Source organism: Triturus cristatus, chromosome 4_2 (assembly GCF_964204655.1).
Source record: "Triturus cristatus chromosome 4_2, aTriCri1.1, whole genome shotgun sequence".
Taxonomy (NCBI): Eukaryota; Metazoa; Chordata; class Amphibia; order Caudata; family Salamandridae; genus Triturus; species Triturus cristatus.
The window spans coordinates 589,122,942-589,143,140 of record NC_140586.1 but is presented as its reverse complement, the minus strand read 5'-3'; the positions used below and the strand labels follow the sequence as shown (position 1 = coordinate 589,143,140).

General features: G+C 45.2%; 1 protein-coding gene across 2 annotated transcripts in view; it reads left to right on the top strand.

The window, feature by feature from the left end:
* LOC146834723 (pancreatic alpha-amylase-like) overlaps window positions 1-20,199 on the top strand; it is a 92,263-nt gene that overhangs the window by 16,232 nt on the left and 55,832 nt on the right. For both annotated transcript variants that reach the window (XM_085602251.1, XM_085602250.1), the window contains exon 2: window positions 16,636-16,782. In XM_085602251.1, the coding sequence (XP_085458377.1) occupies window positions 16,636-16,782 (147 nt within the window). The remainder of the gene's footprint in view (window positions 1-16,635; window positions 16,783-20,199) is intronic.

Here is a 20,199-nt window from a genome sequence, read left to right as displayed (position 1 = left end):
GTTTAGGGATAGATTTTTGATTGGATGATAGATCTAGAGTTCTGATTGGTCCCTGGGGATGTGATTGTATTGGACTTAGGGTTTAGGGTTACGGTTCTGATTGGTGGATAGGTCTAGGGTTTTGATTGGTTCCTGGGGCTAGGGTTTCTATTGGTCCTAGGGTTTAGGGTTTGGCCTTTGATTGGCTGCTAGCCCTAGGACCTGTTCTCTTATTGGTCCCAGGACTAGTGGTGTGTCTGGTTGGGTTTAGAGCTCCCATTACCCAAAGGTCACCTGACCTAGGTGTTAGCGTCGCCTCTGTGGCGCACGTTCTAGGGCTCGCCCCCACTGTTCATTTGGATTTCCGTGACCATCGTACTTATAGCACTACCACGATACGATGTGGGAAACTACATTTTCCTGTTGCTAGATGGTGGCTGCGGTGTTCTGCAAGTGTACATTGAGCACTGCAATATATTTTCCTTGTATTTCCCTTTCATTGTCCATTTTCTTTTATGTGTTTTCCTTTTCTTTTTCCGGATGTAGCTATAGGGGACTACATATCCTAGAATCCCCAAACAGCAGTCACTTTGGGTGTGGTCTGCCTTTGGGTGTGGTCTGCCTTTTTCACTGTGGGTGTGGTCTGCTGCCTATGGGTGTGGTCTGCCTTGTTCACTGTGGGTGTGGTCTGCCTATGGGTGTGGTCTGCTTATAAAAGGAGCCACGCCCCATTGGGTGCTGCTCACTATTCTGGAATCCTGCCTAGTGGGAGCAGCCTCGGTCTCCTCTGCAGACTTGTGAGTTCATTCCTTTTTATCTTGGGCTTTCAGGTAAGCCTCTGTTGTTTTGAAGGCAACAGAGAATCTTCATTTCTGCTCTTTATTTGTGATACTTATTTTGAACATTGTTGGGATCCGATTTTGCTTTGGAGCTCATTTGAATTCTGTATTTGGCAAACATACGATCGTGTGCTTTGAAGCTCATTTGCATGCTGTATTGGCACACATATGATAGTACACTCTGGAATTCATTTGAATATTGTATTGGCACTCCTATGATCATGCACTTTGGAATATTGTATTGTTGAGTACAGGAACCAGCAATTACAATCTAGAGCTCTGGGCTCATTTGCATATTGAGTTGTCGAGCATAGGGACAAGTGTTCTGGGCTCATTTGCATTGTGTATGTGGAACGCTCGGACAAGCCCTTTGGAGGTCATTTGCATGCTGTCTTTTCAAGCGCTCGGGCAAGCGCTTTGGGGCTCATTTGTATATTGTGTAAAAACTATGAGCATATGCTACGAACATTGTTGAATATTGCTAATAAGAAAGAGTGTTAGTAACATTCTTTAGAAGTGTCTTTCCTGTAAAACTGGTATCACGGGCTCATGATAAAGTCATATATAGACTCTTAAGCCTACAAATTCCGCATAGCAGAGTCCAGCATCTGAGAATTATATATGCTAATTGTTATTGTTTGTGTGTGTATTTATTTGTTTTACAGGTCTCCGTCCCAGCTGTTCCTTTCCCCAAACCCTTCCCCCCACTTGGTCACTCTAACTTTCAGTGCTGTAATAGCATCCTGAATTGGAGGTACTGAGAGGTGGGCTCATAGAGCAACATACAGACTCCGAGGAAGTGGCGCCTTGACACTAGGGCTATTTAACGTTAGGGCTCATAGGTCTCGTCCTGGGCATCACGGTTGAGGGCAAAGAGGACAAGGGCAGTTGCCTGTTCAAACCAGGTCTAGCCTAGGGCTAGAAATGCTGCCCTTTTTTCCATTCACCAACACCCACCTTAAACCATCCACAAACATATTAACACACTCACGGCCAATCTACTCTACAACTACCATCCAATACATATCTAGGCACAATACATTACGTTAAAAAACTATACAAGTGGCTACAGGAAGCTCTTGATGTCCTAACACCACTAAGACCAACACAACAGATCAAAAGAAACCAGGCGTCTTGGAGAAATACAGAACTAAAAGAGATAAAACAGCAAATTAGAAAGTGCAACGCACCTGGCTCAAAACAAACACCAATTAAGACAAACTTCACCTACAGAAACTTAACAGATTATACAAGTCTCAATCATGTAAAGGGGAGGGAGAGAGAAGGGAAGCGATGATCTATTCAACTTCCAAAAGTCATGCAAAAAATCAATAGGGGAATGGATCACTTGTAACCACTCTACCAGGGTTTGTTAGTTAGTGGTTCCTTCTTAAAAACCTTCATACATGTACGTAACTGGAAATGGAAAGGGGCGGTATATCTTGGTTCTCCGCCTATACATAGCGTGACAGCATAGTCATAGGGTTTGTTGGGTATGCTGACCTCCACCCGGAGGTTAACCACTGGTATTCACAATAGTGTCCAGAGACAAAAAAGTTAAAAAATGATTGTGGTAAAGTGAGATTAAAATTCTTCAAACATCCTCACTTGGGTGAAAATATTTATTGGTGGGTGGGAGTTTAAAGAAATGAAAATGGTGAGCGTGTGCTTTTAGACCGTGTTACTATGTCTGACACAGTGAAAATGTCCATTTATACAGTCGACATGTTTCAGCCCCGTTTGCCCAGCCGGGTCTAGGGGGCTTTCTTCAGGACTGTGAATAAGAATTGGAAGATCGTCACTTCCGGCAACCTGAAATGGCCAAAACCAAGGTTTGCGAATAAGAGGACAAGAAACCTGAATGACCTTCTGGTACATACTCGACATGCACCTAAGATGAAAACAGAAGCATTGCTACAGCTTGGAACCTGAGTCCGATCACAGGACACCTTCCATGCAGTTCCTGCGTAATCTGCAAAATAACGACTGCAACAAAAACCCTGTCTCTAGCTGATAATTTAGTATGGACACAGCGACAGCATACTAATTGCAATTCCACACACGTGATCTACATGATCACGTGCCCATGTGGGCTCAGATACATTGGGATGATGTGTCAAAAAGTAAAACTGCAGATCGGAGAACATAAAAGTAACATCAAATGTAAAAAAGAAACGACCAAAATGAGCAAACATTAAGTAGACACTTTGGACTCTTATTTAAAACAAAAAAAACACCAGCACAGACCCTTTTCTCAAAAATACCTCTAAGAGTAGACTATCCAGCCTCTGCATATCTTCCAATAAATATCACACAATGAATTTGTGGACCTAGTCAAAGCAAGCAGGCCTGCCGACAGTCCTTCTGACCCATGTCCACCAGAAACCTTCGAGGCAATTCTTCTAACTACCTCTGCTGCCACACCAGTAAGAAGAATCATCAACAATTTATTAACTACGGGAATATTTCCAGAAGACCTGAAAAAGTCATATATACACCCATTACGAAAGAAAACAAACCTGGACCTGCTTAGCCTTCGCTGCTATAAACATTCTGCGATGCAGTTTCCACCACCTGGGATTTTCATACAAGGTCCAGGCTACTATATCTCTTGTTCTGTCTGAACTCGATTACACCAATAGCCTCTACCACGGATCATCTTTAACAACTATAAAAAGACTGCAATGGATTAAGAACTCTGCTGCCAGACTACTTTTACATATAAAGCCACAAGCCCACATCTCCCCTGCCTTAAAGTCTCTACATTTGTTGCAGGTTGCTAGAAGATCCACATTCAAGCTGCTTTGTTTCACTCACAAAGCTAAACATGGAACAGGGTCGCTCTTCATTGGGAATAAAATCACCAAACAATTAAAGAACTTCAAGCCTCCAATCACAACTTGGAAATTAAATTGGACGATTATGAAGGCAGATCTTGCCGTAATAACTTCGGAATTTTGAGGGTTCCTGAGCGGGCCGAGGGACCCTCAGCTGACCTCTTTGTGGAGGATCTAATCACAAACCACCTACAACCAAAGGGCCTTTCGAATTCCTTTTCTGTTGAGAGAGCCCACAGGGTTCTGGGAGGAAGGCCTAGGCCCGGAGTCCACCCCAGACCCCTGCTAGCCAGATTGTTTAACTTTAGAGACCGGTACATTTTGTTGCATACAGCCCACAGTGAACCGCCAGTTATATACGAGAACAGTCAAATCACCTTTTTTCCCGATTTCACTGTCAAGGTACAGAAACAAAGGCGATCCTTCATAGATATCAAAAAGGTTGTACGAGACAAGGGAATAAAATACTCCATGTTATTCCCAGCAAAGCTACCTATTGAGGCAGAAGGGAAGACGTGGTTTTTTGATAGCCCAGATGTAGCGCAGTAATGGCTGGATGGATGGAGAACAATTGAGAGGGGCAGCCCCAGACCACGAAGGGAGAGACCTCCCAAAAACTCGACAGAATATGGAAACCAGGGAACACACGGCAACAAGACCAGTGAATCCGGCTGAAGTGGCAGACGAGGTGTCGATGAAAACCACTAGCTACTCAACTCTTGTCGTCACAGCGCTGAAGGAAGACGGAACAAACTGAACACTCGTCAAATGGACAGCAGCAGTGACTATATCCTTTCTTTACAAATATAAATATACAAAGGTATGTATTAAATTTGGGTGGTGGTGGAAGGGGGGAACCATCGGGGTCACTACCCCCCTGTTTTATATAGACACACTAGTTTGGGATAGGGTGACAGGCACTCTGCAAAATTGGGGGATCGGTTAGTTCTAAGCCTGGATTGCAGGGAAGCAGGGTGGGGGGTATACTTTGTTTTAGCTAAAGGTTTGGATGACACAAGAGATAGCCATATGAAGGTACAGGGAGTGAATGTAGCGTCCCAGGTACAGGGCAATCTGGATCCCACTATGAACTGATCTATGCACCATGGGGGATGAGGGCTCCCAGGGGGCAACAAATTGGAGGCCAACACCCAGCCCACGCCAACGTCACCAAGCTAGGTGTGGGAGTTGGATTAACGGAGAGAATATCAACAAATCAGTATGGGCCCGACATCAGATAAGGGACTGACGTTTCTTTCCTGAAATGTAAATGGTCTGGGAGACAAGCTCAAGTGAGCGATCATAATCCAATACATAAAGATACATAAAGAAACACTTCCCAGACATAGTTTTACTACAAGAGACACTTTTAATACGTAATACATGCAAAGCATTATATTGTTGGGGATATAAACTATTAGCCCATTCTGGTTTCTCCACTGGATCTAGAGGGGTGGGGATACTTATGCAAACCATTACACGGAATACGAGACGGAGCGATCTCACTAAAGATCGGTACTTACGGTCCAACCGTAGGACGGACTCACACGTCCCTCTACGTTTCTATCATCACGGAGCATTTGGGGAGAGCGACGGATTTGTCCTTCCCTGACAACCCTTGTGGCATTTCCACGTTCAACTTTATTAAATTTTTAACCCGTTATCGACCGGGTCGGAAATATCACCGGTTAAGCGATTTTCGCGCAGCCTTGTGGCTCACTCCTACAGCCCTGAAGAGTCACGGGACGAAACACATGTCGGCTGGCTTTCTTTCTGTATTGACCCACATGACTTAATATAGAAGATAACTTCTTTAATATATTCCTGATGTCGACCTTCATAATTTCTGAACGGAAAGTACTTTGAAGAATGGTTTTTACACAGAAACCTACATTTTGAAAACGTGTGCACAGGACTTGCCTCTATTTTCACAGTGTGGGTCCCGACCCACATATTCGCTGGGGTTGTTTTGCCAGGGTTTGTTTTCCCCTGACCTTGTGGCACCGTATTTATTCATCACATCTTTAACCCCATTGCGTACTTGCTCGAGCGCCACTTCTTCCTGCCCCAATTCCAAACCCTTCACCGAACTCTTATACTTATACAAACCACCTTCCCACTGAACGTGACCAAATCATAGGTAGATACACAAGGTAGATTTGCGGCAGTCATGGGAAGTTGGGAGGGCCACTCAATTACGATAGTGACCATATATGTCCCTCCTTCCCTTCACAATATAGCCTTTGGGAATTTAGTGAAATACTGTTGAGCTTCCCAGCTGGCAGACTTCTCAGGAAGACTGGATCGACACACACCCAGCGATATGCAGAATGCACAGACACTCTTCTCTGAGTTTCTAGAGGCCTTGGGATTAGTAAACATGTGGCGAGTCCATTACCCAGAAGAACAACAATTCACGTTCCACTTGGGCAACCAGAACAGTCTCTCTAGAATAGACTATATACTCACCCCAGCAGACTAAGCAGTGCGATTTAAAGAGATATGCCACTTGGCAAGAGGCATCTCGGATCTTTCTCCTGTTTGTGCTCTCTATGGAGAAAGGGTACGACAGCCAGGGAGGATAGCGCCCATCACACCATGGAGTCTTACACAACCACGGATATGGAAGGGTGTCAAGGAAGCTATAGGAATCTACATTCAGGAGAACAAGGGTTCGGTGGGGTCTGCCTAGACCCTCTGGGAAGCATTTAAGACGGTGGTTAGGGGGCAGGCCATTTCTCTAACCGCTGATGTTCAGAAGGAAAAGCAGGCAGCACTAGAAAGACTAGAGAGAGACATTTTACAATTGGGGGTTGAATTAGACGAGGGCGAATCAGAAAGTGTCAAACACAGATTGGGCATTAAAAATAAAGAATACAAAAAGACCTAGTGACTGAGGCCTCAAAAGCAACAAACAGAGCTATTCAAAACAAGATTTACAAGGCTGAAGTCAAAGAAGGGAAACAACTTGCCTGGCTCAACCAGCGAGAACAGGTGAACAGATTAGTGACGGAGTTAACGACAGAATGAGGGGACATAAAATGCGACCCACAACAGATAGCAGTGGAGTTCGCCGCAAACTATGAGCGAGAGTACAGAATCAAGCAAACTACTAGCAGGCATGTCCCTCCCATCCCTAACCACGGAGGACCTAACGTTGTTAGAGCGCAACATAATGAGTGACAAAGTAGCACAGGCAGACTTAAGTCAGGTAAAGCAGGAGGACCTAATGACGTCCCAATAGAACTCTACAAGTTGGCAGCCAAAACGATAGCCCTATACCTGAAAGACATGTATGACGAGAGTCAGAAATATGGCAAACTTCCTATTGATCAGCGACTAGCCACAATAGTGGTAATCCACAAAGAAGGGAAACCAAGAAATTGTGGCTCTTCTTACCGCCCCATGTTCTTATTTAATGCTGAACCTAAAAACCATGCCAAATTACTTGCCTCAGGCTTAATGCAGATCATCCCGAAACTAGTGCATCCCAACCAGTTAGGCTTTATGCCAGGAAGGAGTACCTCACTTAATTAGCGTAGCCTCCATGGAGTGCTGGGACGGGTTTACACGTTAGGTGAAGACACAGTAGTAATGTCCGTAGATGCCAAAATGGCATTCAACACGATAGAATGGCCTTATTTATTTGCAGTTATGAGAAAGCTGGCATTTGGTCCTAATTTTGTGGCCTGGCTTAGACTCCTCTATAGTGACATGCTAGCACAAGTAGTGGTCTCCTGACACCACTACTCTTTGCCCTAGTATTGGAGCCCCTTGCTTCATGGATTCGCGGAGACTCTTTGATGAGGAGAGTTCACTGGATGAGAGACTGGGAGGATCCAATATCTCTCTATGCTGACAATATACTTTTATACCTGGCCCGCCTAAATCCTCGATACATAGGGTCATACACATCTTCTATACTTTTGGGAAGTACTCAGGCTACAAAACAATTTGACAAAGTCAATAGTTTACGTATTGCATGGTGAGACTCCCCTCTTTCCAGGGAATGCGAGGGACAAAAATAGCTGTAGAAGAGCTATAATCAGAACCTTTTGCCCCCTCTACAATGCTTGAAAAGTGATGTGTCACGTTGGAAAACCCTCGCGCTAACCCTACTGGGACGCACTGCATCATTTAAAAGGATGACACCCCACGCTTTCTCTATATACTACATAACACGCTGTACCCAGTCCCAACCACTTATTTTACAACTATTGAGAGTGAACAGAGACTAACTCATATGGAAAGGGAAGCCGCCTCAAATAGCCATGCGGAAACAGGTAAGAGGATGATATGATGGGGGGGGCGGGACTCCCCGACATGAGTATATATTATTGGGCATCGCAACTACCTGCCATTGTACATCAAGTCCATTTAACAAGCCGGAATATAGAATGGATAAAATACTTTTTTCCGGGGGGAGTTGTGAAAGGGCACTGTATACAACACCAGCACTACTACATCTCATGGGCCCTACTAAACACACAGTGCAGCCAACAAGAGTGGGCTGGGCATCAAGGATCACACAGGCCACCCCACTATGGGACACAGAACAGCTAGGCAAACTGAGGGACACTAAGGGATTCAACAAGTGGGATCTAATTGGCATTTCTCGAGTGGGTGACTTGTAGTCGGGGGAGGGGTAATACCCTTTGCACAACTACAATGCGAGTATGAACTAGCCACCATGGAAATGTTCAGATGCATGCAGATCAGGCACACTCTTCAAGCGGCAATTCCCAAAGGTGAGGTTCTCTCTGAATCCTATCCGCTGGAGACATAATCTTAATAGACTACAAGAGCCAAAAGGTGATTTCCCTGACTTTCCAAAAGCTGAATGACAATGCACCCGACTCCCTCTCTCCACTCAAAGAGAGGTGGAGAAGAGATGTGGAGGAACTGGATGACGAAGACTGGCAGGAGGCGCTGACCTCCCCATGAGAGGTGGCAATTTCTTCCTGGTTCCAATTAATACAACTTAAAATTCTACACAGAATACATCTCTCATGTCAAACATTTGCCAAAATGGGCTATAGGCAAGATTCAAAATGTGGAAGATTATGTAATGAAGAAGGCACATTTTTTCATAGAATATCGACCTGTGTTTAAATTGAAAGATACTGGGAGGAGATTGTGGGCTGTTTAGGGGAGGTACTAGGGGCAAAGCTGGAGCTAGAAGCCAAATTGTGCCTCCTAAATATATGGGGTGACACAGAGATGATCTAAGTGATGCTTGGATTGGTGATAGCTAAGTGTAACATAGCTAGATAACGGGGAACCCCCGTATCACCAACAATTCAGGCTTGGATAAAAAATACGGATTGGTGTATGCTAGCCAAAAAGACTGCATATGAAAGTTGAGGCTGCCCAAGGAAATGGGAACAGGTGTGGGGCAAATAAAATCTATACAGGGGGAGCAGATGTACGCTGCCATTAAGTGATACTCGCCCGTGGGACAGGGACATCAGGTTAGCGCAGCTGAGAAGTGATAACTGTAAATGATCAAATAGGTTGCGACGATTGTGATGCTTGCTAAGTTTGTGATTGATCTCTGCACTTTAACAAAACACAACAAATGTATTCATGTTGTTTTGTTTGTCATCAATAAAAAGAGTTAAAAAAAATTCACCAAATACATTCAACAAAGGAACCTCAATTCTAGATTTGCACCTTCCCTCAAAATCCCACCATACAAGAACAAAAACATGGGTGGCACATCCTTCTCTGTTCAAGCATCCAAACTATAGAACTCTTTACCCCGAACATAAGATCCATGGACAACTACCTTATTTTCAGAAGACTACTCAGGAGTAGGCTCTTCCCCATATAGCTACCATACTCAAACATAATTACACAGCATATCCCTGTGTATATAAGCATTTATTTGGATTATATATCTGTACATGTATATGTGTATTTCTTTCTATAAATGTGTATAATAATTATTTCTATAAATATATAGATATTCGTTAGTTCTGCTTAAGAAATGTACATGCTACTTATGGTTATATTATTCTATATTTAACATATATATAGGTTACTGCATAAATAAGTACATTTTTACATAACTATCTGCAATTGCTTCGCTATTGAATTAAAAAAACATGTATACAAATTATGAAAACAAATTAGCTCAGAGTGCAGCAGCACTAGAAGGTCTGAGTTTATAAAATACAACTTAAATCTAGATATAGGGTCCGATGTAGGTGGCTAAATACCAGTCGTTAACCGTGGTATTCAGTAAATTTCACTGTTACCGACTGGTATTTAGCCAATTGCAATTTTCATAATACCGAATGGATTTGGTAATAAGGAATCGGTAAAATAAGGAAAACCAGTTACCGATTCCTTATTACTGAATCGGAGATACCGAAAACCCCTAATACCGATTCGGTAAATAAGAATCGGTAAAAGAGATGTACCAAAAATTGGTAATGCCGAATTTAATGAAATTCGGTATTTAAGAGTCGGTAATTACCACTGACTCAAAGCATGGTAATCATGTGCACAGCATTTAAACAGCCCCAAAATGCAACAGTCTCAACACAATGGCGGCCCTCTACGTTATTGCAAGGCAGCAATGACTGCAGGCAGCAGGAATGAGGATCTGGAGAAGGGAGGAGCGCATATACAGACAGCGCATCACACTATTTCAACTCACTGAGGCAGAAATTCATGAAAGGTACAGGCTACACCCCCAAATTATCCTGGACCTGATACGGGACCTGCACCCACTCCTGGAGCATCCTACACCAAGGGCGCACGCTATACCACCACATGTCCAGGTGCTCTGTAGCCTCCACCTATTAGCATCAGGAAGTTACCAGGGGGTGATAGCTGCGGCAGGTGGTGTGTCGCAGAGCTGCCTGTATCGGTTCCTTAACAATTTCCTGGATGCCATGATGCAAAGGATGCATCACTACATACGCTTCTCCACCACACAGGCCGAACTGCAGAAAACAAAAACAGACTTCTACCAAAATGCACAGTTCCTGCATGTTATAGGGTGCATTGATGGGACACGCATACCTATCTGCCCACCTGCAGGCAACGAGTACATCTACCGTAACATAAAATCCACCCACTCTATCAACGTGCAGGTCATCTGCGATGCGGCCAACATCATCACCGACATCAGGGCAAAATGTCCTGGGAGCACCCATGACTCCTACATATTCCGCAACAGTGGGATATACACACGTCTGGCTGGGGGAGAATTTGGAGAAGGATACCTGCTAGGTAAATCACTGTGACACACCCTGATGTATACTGCTGATGGATGTGTTGGTGTTTGTTATTAATGGCACTTTCTTTCTCACCTAGGTGATAGCGCATATGCCGTGCGGGCATTCATCCTTACTCCTCACCTGAACCCATCAACCCTAAGTGAGAGACGATATAATGCTGCGCACAAATCAACACGCAACGTGGTGGAGCGGACGTTTGGACTGTTGAAGAGCAGGTTCCGCTGCCTCCACAAAAGCAGAGGTGCCCGTCAGTACCGACCCATAATCTGCTGCAAGATGATCGCTACATGTGCAATGCTGCATAACCTGGCAACTAAGAAAGGGACAGAAGTCGATTTGACCAACTCTGAGGACGATGACGATGACTGTCCATAGCCAGAGCCCAGCACAGCAGGAGCGGCACGAGCATCAGATGGGAGACAAAGACGGGCTGAGATTACACAGAACTATTTCTAGGTAAGTAAGGAGACGCAGCCAGTAATTGTGTGTGAGTAAGTGAGTAACGTAGTTTATTAGCATGTCACTACGCCACATCATGAAGGGCTTAAAATAGCAGTCCCAATTCCAAACAGCCTACAAAGCCGTCATGGGTTAATTCACCCATGTATCAAAAACAAGTGTGCCTGGCATTACCTCCTGTGCCCACGCACAACATTGCTGCTTCCTCTGTGTACACTGTCCTCACTGGCAATCTGTCCTGTGCCACCACTTTGTCGTCCGCTGCGCCTCCTGGACTCTGTAACAGGGGGCGTTTCACTACTGCGGCTATTTGTCTCCTCACTGTCCGCCACATCACCTGTACCAGTATTGGCAGTCTGATTATTTTGTAGCACTTCAAGTGCAGTGGTCACTGTCACCAGACCCCTTGCCACATCCTGGCTGCGGTGTGTCATCTCCTCCTGCATGGCTACCGAGCGCCTGCAGAGCAGAGAAGTGGCAGTGGAGAGGCGGTTCACCGCCTTGGTGTAGTTCTCCATTTTCTGCCTCTCCCTGCGCCTTGCAATTCTGTCATCGTCCATCTTGCTGCACAGCAGCCTCACTGAGTCAGACATGTCCCTCATGCCCTCAGCCATGTCCCTCATTCCCTCAGCCAGTGTTGTGTTCAGTGTGCAGATGCCCTTCTCTGTGCACTGCAAGTGTGCTGTCATGTGCCCCATCTGCCGTTGAACTGATCCGATTGCCTTTCCTTGCAGGCGCTGCACCTTCAACATGTTCACCTCCAGACCTGCATAGACACTCTGATCCTCGCCCTGCGAAGCTGGACTGTGTGCCCTAGCCCTGCGGCGTCTGGCACCTGTGTGTGGTCGCTCTGTGGGGGACTGTGTACTGGCATTATTGTAAAATTGTAATTGTAATTGTAAAAGTACTTGTTAAGTGCGGTTGCTGCCCGAAAGCGTCCAAGCGCTGAGTAGAAGCAGGGAGTGAACTAGAGGCAATCTAGGAGGAGTCGGATTTGGCAAATAATAGGGTCTTTAAATTTTTGCGAAATGAGAGGAGGTCAGGGTTGGATCGGAGTGAGATGGGGAGAGCATTCCAGAGTTTGGCGGTGTTCAAAGAGAACAACCTGCCCCCCGACCTGGCTCGCTTCACTCTGGGAACAACAGCAAGGAGCGCCTCCGTCGACCTAAGGTTCCTGTTAGGTTGGTAAGGAATGATAAGGTCGGAGTTGATGGCTGGGGCTGTTTTCCAGAAGGCGCGGTGCGCCAAGCACAGCGCCTTGAAGGTAACTCTCTGCCTCACTGGCAACCAATGGAGAGTTTTCAGAGCAGGTCTGGCTGAGTGAGTGTGCGAGATTTCCAGCAATGTGCGGGCTGCACAGTTTTGAACGACCTGCAGTTTTCGGAGGGTTATCTCCGGTGCCCCTACATGTAAGGCATTGTTCGAATCCAGACGAGACTGGATGAGGCCTTGTACCGCCACCTTTTTAGCCTCTAGGGGGAGTAGCGGGAGAACCTTCCTCAAGATCCTAAGTAGGCCAAAGCAGGTGGAGGACAGTTTTTTGGCCTGAGTAGAGAAGGAGAGTTTATTATCCAGCCACACCCCCAGGCTTTTGACACTGTCCTTGGGGGTGGGAGGGGAGCCCAGAACACTGGGCCACAGAGAAGTGAAGGATACGGGAGAGGTAGGGCCTAGGAGCAGAAGCTCCGTCTTATCACCGTTTAGTTTTAGGGAGGAGTTGGTCATCCATCCCTTGACGTCCACCAGGCAATTTAGGAGGTCGGCTGCGGAATGCCTATTGTTCTTCGTGGCCAACGAGACCACAAGCTGGGTGTCGTCGGTATATGACACAATTTTAATGCCATATGGTTCGACAACACCCGCCAGCGGCCTCATGTATATGTTGAACAGTACAGGGCTCAGAGAAGAGCCCTGTGGTACTCCGCAGCTCAGAGGTTTACTCGAGGACACCATCTCTCCGTCGAAGATCTGAAACGACCTCCCAGACAAAAAGGAATCGAACCACCTTAAAGCGTCACCTGAAACTCCGATGTTATGGAGACGGTCCAGCAGGGTGGTATAGCTGACCGTATCGAAGGCGGCACTTAGATCAAGGAGGATCACTGCCACTGATCCTCCCTGGTCCAGTATCCTTCGAGTTTCTTCGGTGACGGCTAGCAAGGCGGTTTCGGTACCATGCTTTGGTCTAAAGCCTGTCTGGGATGTGTGTAGTAGAGAGTGGTCCTCCAGAAACTGGACTAGCTGCGCGTTTATATGCTTCTCTAACACCTTGCTGGCCCAAGGGAGAAGTGAAATGGGACGGTAGCTGGAATAGTCGTCTGGGTCCAGGCTGGGCTTCTTCAGCAGCGCCCATACCATGGCCTGCTTCCAAGCTGTGGGGACTGAGCATGCGGAAATAGAAGTATTTAGAAGATCCCGGATGACAGGCAGAGTGGCTGGGCTTGCCTGCAATAGAACTTCTGGAGGGGCGGGATCACGGGGGGAGCCAGATTTTACTTGTCGTGCCACCTTGCTTAAAGTGTCAAGGTCCAGAGGAGCAAAATGCTCAAGGGAAGGCTGATCTGGGTGCCGAGGTGCTTTAGGGGGGGAAGGGTGAAGTATATCCAGAGTTATGTCTGAGGTGGGGAAGGTGGAGTAAATTGTTGTGACTTTATTATGAAAGAATACGATTATTGCCATCGTCTGGCACCGTTGGCTGTTCTTCCCCCCTGCAGTCCTCATTGGACAGCTCCATCTGTTGGAGGCTGGCAACTGCATGCCTCCTGGGTCTTGGAGATGATGGTGTTGGTGACGCTGCTGGTGACGCTGCTGGTGATGCCGGTCGTGATGCCGGTGTTGGTGGTGGTGTTGTTGATGGTGGTGGTGTTCGTGGTGGTGTTGACGGTGGTGGTGTGGCCCACAGGCGAAATGACATCCTCCTCCTCCGCTCTATCTCTCCGGGGTGCCTTTCCTGCCTTGCCTGGCGCAGCCCTGCGCGATGTCTCGCCTGCGGAGACAGACTGTATATTAGTTCACTTGTCTGACAGTAATGGCATACAAATAAATGTCATGTCTGCCAATAAATCTGACAGTCTTCTGCTTGCTTATCGCTGATGTGCATCACATGCCTTTGGGTTTAGTGGGCTGACTGTTATGATAGGTGTTACACTGACTACATCTCCCATAATGCTTTGCTGGTGTTTAGTAAAACCTGTACTGGAGTGGGATTCACACTGCTTCATTGGGGAATGGGGTTAGGGAGTGGGGGTGCAGCTTGGTGTGCATGCATCTTACCTTGTTTGGTTGCAGCTCTGGCTGAGCTGTCTGCATCCCCGATGCCGCTAACACTCTCAGGCTCAATGGTGGACTCCACAAGCAGTTCCAGGGCAGTCGGTGAAAGTGCTCTATTTTTTCCTCCACCTGTCAGGTTTGCTTGCTTTTTCCTTTCAGACATCCTCTTCTTCGCCATACTCCTGAGGTCATACTACCTCTTTTTTAGGTCGTCCACGTCACAGTGGGTCACACCTATGAAATTAATGAGGTTCTGGATTCCAATCCATATTTTTCTTTTTTGTGACTCAGGCACTTGTAGTGATTTTTTACCAAATAGCTTGGTGTGTTCCTTTGCCACCTCCTCAATTAGGATCTCCAGCTCCCTCTCACTAAATTTAATTTTTCTTTTCCTTTCTGCACCATCAGTTTCCCTGTCCTGGCTGTCCATTCTGGTGTTTGATATCAGGTAGTAAAGTTGCTCCTGTTTGTCTTTCTCTGCTGCCTGCCTCTCCAACAGCTTCTGGTTCAGTGCAGCTGCTTGGGTGTGGCCACTTCCTTGTTGTGAGTAAATAGGATGCACAGGATTGGCTGATTCCTCAATTGCAGGAATTTTGAATCACCGATTCTGTATTTACCGATTTGGTAATTAAGAATCGGTAATACGATCGGTATTAAGGATTCAGTATTTTTTTCCCGAATTTTACCGATTCAGTAAAAATTACCGTATTTTTACCTACATCGGAAATACCGAATCGGTAAAATTCTTTATTAAGAAATCGGTATTTCACATTTACCTACATCTGGCCCATATTGCCTTCCTTATAATTATATATCTTCTATGTACTTATGTATCTTTATATGTATTACTTTACTCCTAATTCAGCATTTTCAATACAGTACCCTATATCCCACCCTATACCCCTCGCAATATGTCCTCTACCTCCACTCTCTGACTCATACTAAACCCCATTTTTTCTACTATGAGCCCCAAAATAAGCCTTTCTAAACTCCTCCCTCTTCTACCCTGCCTTGCATCATCTCAAACCTCTTTTACTATTGAGATCTCCCAAACAAGCCTTTCTAAACCCTTCTCTCTGATTCTTCCCCTCCCCTTCCAACTCCCCTTTCCTCATCTCAAACCTCCTCTTACTGCTATGATCTCTAAATAAACACTTTCTGGACCCTTTCCTCTGTTATCCCTCCACTATCCCTTTCAATCCAACTAACAGACTCACATGTCCACAGCTCAAATTAATTCCATATTGCACTATACTAACTCACCACTAATCCTGTTTTTGGGTTCCAGAGTAGTGTGCTACTTGCAAAAAATCACGTTGATGCCTTATCCAGGGTACAAATGTAAACCCTTCCCTCTTCTATCCTTGTACTATCCTTTTAGAATCCAAATAACAAACTCACATGTCCACCGCTCAAATTAATTTCATATATCCCTATACTAATTCACCACTAATCGTTTTTGGGGTAGCCTGCTACTCGCCGAAAGGAGCTTCAACGTCTCGTCAGGGGTAGTAAGCGCTATATGAATGCAATAACAACTACAAATAAAAGAAATTATCTGAGGAGTCCAACATGAAAGGTTTAAGAGGCAGTGGAAAGGGAGAGGAGTGTGGATTGTTAGGGTTACTTAAAACGTAATATTACTTTGTAAAATAACCAACATGTTTTAAGATCTTCAAAACAGAGCATGTGTGTGCACATTTGTCTGTGTGTATGCAAATATCTCAGGTGAAATCCGACAGACAACTCATCATACCCAACTGGAAGCAACTGTACCCAACTATTTATTAGAGATAACATATTGTAGGGGAGTATGGCACCCCAAATATCCAGCCTCTGGTCAAGCAACAGAAATAAAGGCAAGACTCAAAATTACAACAAACGTTACCCCATACATTCCTGTTTAGAACATCATGTATCTTTATGTACATTATGCAATGTAACTTTTACTTTCAGAAATCCATTCTAAAACAATGCTAGAAATATTTATTTATTTTACAGGTCTCTCCTCCAAATGAAAACATTATTGTCAAAAATCCAGATAGACCTTGGTGGGAAAGATATCAACCAATCAGCTACAAGCTGTGCACCCGATCCGGAAATGAGCAGGAATTCAGAGACATGGTAACCAGGTGCAACAATGTTGGAGTAAGTACAAATAATTTTTTATGCCTAAATATAAGTTACCGTCAGCTTTTTAAATGGACAGGTACTGAGTGTCTGCTCAAACACAAGGAGATGATGGACGGAGCGCTGAAACTTTTCAAATACTCACCCCCAGTCACAGATCTGGGTTGAATCCACCATCGTTCTTTAGCTCACTTTGCCACCCCAGTTCAGACACAGCCATATGCAAATCAGTCTTGACCCTGTGCCTCATGGTAACAGTCCAGCCCTAACTGCCAAGCCATGTCTTCACTGGACTGGAAACAAGCATCCTGGGACCGGTTTCTGGCTAACAGCTGTCATCAGCCAGGCTAGCTTGAATCCAGTGACAAAGTGAGCAAGGGACCCACGTCTGGGCATACCCTGCCAACTTAGGGCAAACAAAGCAAACACAAGGAGATGATGGACGGAGCGCTGAAACTTTTTAGACACTCACCCCCAGTCACAGATCTGGGTTGAATCCACCATTGTTCTTTAGCTCACTTTGCCACCCCAGTTCAGACTCCGCCATATGCAAATCAGTCTTGACCCTGTGCCTCATGGGAACAGTCCAGCCCGAACTGCCAAGCCAGGTCTTCACTAGACCGGAAACAAGCATCCTGGGACCGGTTTCTGGCTAACAGCCGTCATCAGCCAGGCTATCTTGAATCCAGTGGAAAGTGATCAAGGGACCCACGGCTGAGCATATCCTGCCAACTTAGGGATCACTTTGCCACTGGATTTTAGCTAGCCTGGCTGATGAAGGGTGTTACCCAGAAACCGGTCTCAGGATGCTTGTTTCCGGTTCAGGGAAGACCTGGCTTGGCAGTTCGAGCTGGACTGTTACCATGAGGCACAGGGTCAAGACTGATTTGCATATAGATGGGTCTGAACTGAGGTGGGGAAGTGAGCTAAAGAATGATGATGGATTCAACCCAGATCTGTGACTGGGGGGTGAGTGTCTGAAAAGTTTCAGCACTCTGTCCATCATCTCCTTGTGTTTACTGAGTGTCTGCTCTTCTTTAATTTGAGAAAGAGATTAACTGCACTTCTCAGCAATGTTGCAATGGTGAACTACCTTTACAACGCGGTCGTTACACCGTGATACGTTGACATCGCCGTCATTACAATGCAAGTCGTTACAACGACTTGCGCTGGATGGCGATATACATTAAGGAATAGAATGATTTACTATTCCAACACCTTCCCTACTGTTACGTAGGCTGGAGTTGGAATAGTAAATCATACTATTCCCAATTCCAGCGCCTCTAGCGCAAGTCGTTGTAACGACTTGCGTTGTAATAATGGCAATGTAATGTACCGCGGTGTAACGACCACGTTGTAACGTCACATATTCTTCTGCAATACATTTAGTGGGAGAGTACCTGCAATTCACAGGATCAAACAGGTACTCTGAATAATGAGTACTAGCAATTCTACATTTTCATTTTAAGCACAGGTCTACAAACTATGGGACGGCCCCCCCGGGAGTCTGTGACTGTATTCCCGGGAGGGCGCAAATGAGACTGCAAGGATTTGTAAATGAAGATTACCTAAAAGCGAAGACATTGTTTATTTGACATGTTTCCAGGCTGCTTTCATTTACATTCAGAGGTTGAGCTGCATGAAAAGTTTGCAACTATAATAAGGAGTGTCCTGGGGCACAGTCAGTTAGAATGGGGTGACACGGGTAAAAGATGTGGTTAAAAAGAAAAAAATATTTGGTGACTTTTATTTTTTCACTTCAGGAAATTGCATGCCCCCGCATTAAATGAAAAGGTCAATGTGAGTTAAACTAATCTGTGGAGAATGTACTCTTATCAACCTCAGTTAGCTAATGCAATCACTGCAGATGTCTCTGTTTGACCAGAAAGTCATTGAACTGAATCCATGTTTTCACAGTGGGAAATACTAACTTGTGTATTTATAGTGCTACAACGTCCCAGCCTGTGGTAAGAAGCACTTTGACTCCATCAGTTACAGCCTATACTAGCTTCATAGCAGCTTTTATGTTTGGTGCTTAACTAGTTGCTCTGGGATGAGCTGTATGAGGGGCCAACCAAACCCATGGTCACTGGAATTATGTGGTATGGGAGCACCAAACCATGCAGCATGGTTGACTAAATTATGTGGCAAGAAAAAGCCAATTATGCGGCGCAATACAGCACATTTTGTGATAGTATTTAATAATTTTTGATATTTAGTAATTTTGTTACATTTGGTAACACTGGCTGGGCATAAGTTTCACCTCATCAATACCGGTTTAATACCCAGATATAGCAATAACTAACAGAAAGGTGACCTGTCAACTTTTGCGAAGGGTCTTCTACTGTGTGGCAACACATGTCACCATACTTTTACCAACTTTTGATCAGACGATTATGTGGCAAACTCCACAAATCCATAATTTTGAAGAAAACACAGATGCAGCTAAAGCGCATTATTCCCGTCTACCTGACTAATCCCTAATTAAAGCGGTTTTACTATTCTTCCTTGCTTGCATGAGGGGCCAGCACATTTGCTGTGCCATTGTTGCTTCTCTTTCTACCATAAAAGCTTGGGTATCATATTTACAAGTACTAAGTTTGGAACGTACACATTTGAAGAACTGTTGTTACAAAAGGTAATTACAACCTCTATGGTGTTGCTTTCCTGATGAAGGCGCATAGTTCGCCGAAACATGCGTAGATTATGACCACACTTTTCGCATCAAAGAATCAAGAATTTAAGCCACAGCTTTTGCAAGTTTTCATGATTGATTGCTTTCATTTGTACCTTGTACAGTGGATTTTGCGTGTTTATTTTATGGAATATGTTCTATCATGACCTTGTGATTTTGTTCACTGACTGATTGTATTATAGTATGTTATTAGTGTGACTGCTTGTGTGAAGGTATGACTGATAGGTTATGATATGATTTTTATTGTCATTACACTGTCCTTAACCCGTTCGCCGCGGCAGGAATTCCGCCGCGGCGCTGGAGGGGGGTTTGGGGGCAGTGCGGTGGCGCTGTGCTCGTGACGGAACCACTCCGTCACGAGCCACGGTTGAGCTGTGCTCATGACGGAGTGGTTCCATCACGTCTCCGCCCACTTCGCTAATCGCCCGCACAGGCGGGGAATTAGCGCCGCGTGGGCGGAGCGGCCGCCAACGGTCGTAGCATGACGGTACCACTCCGTCATGAGCACAGCGCAACCGTGGCTCATGACGGAGTGGTTCCATCATGAGCGGGGAAGGGGTTAAACCGCAGAAATATGTATCATAGGTTTTGTATCATATTTATTATACTATTTGTATTTATCACTTAATCAGTTGATTTATATATACATGATTGATTGGCCCATATATATTTATGTATCTTGAGTTTTCCATTTATTTAGTTGCGGAAGGTTTCTTTTCTACAATTGTATTTTCCCTGCC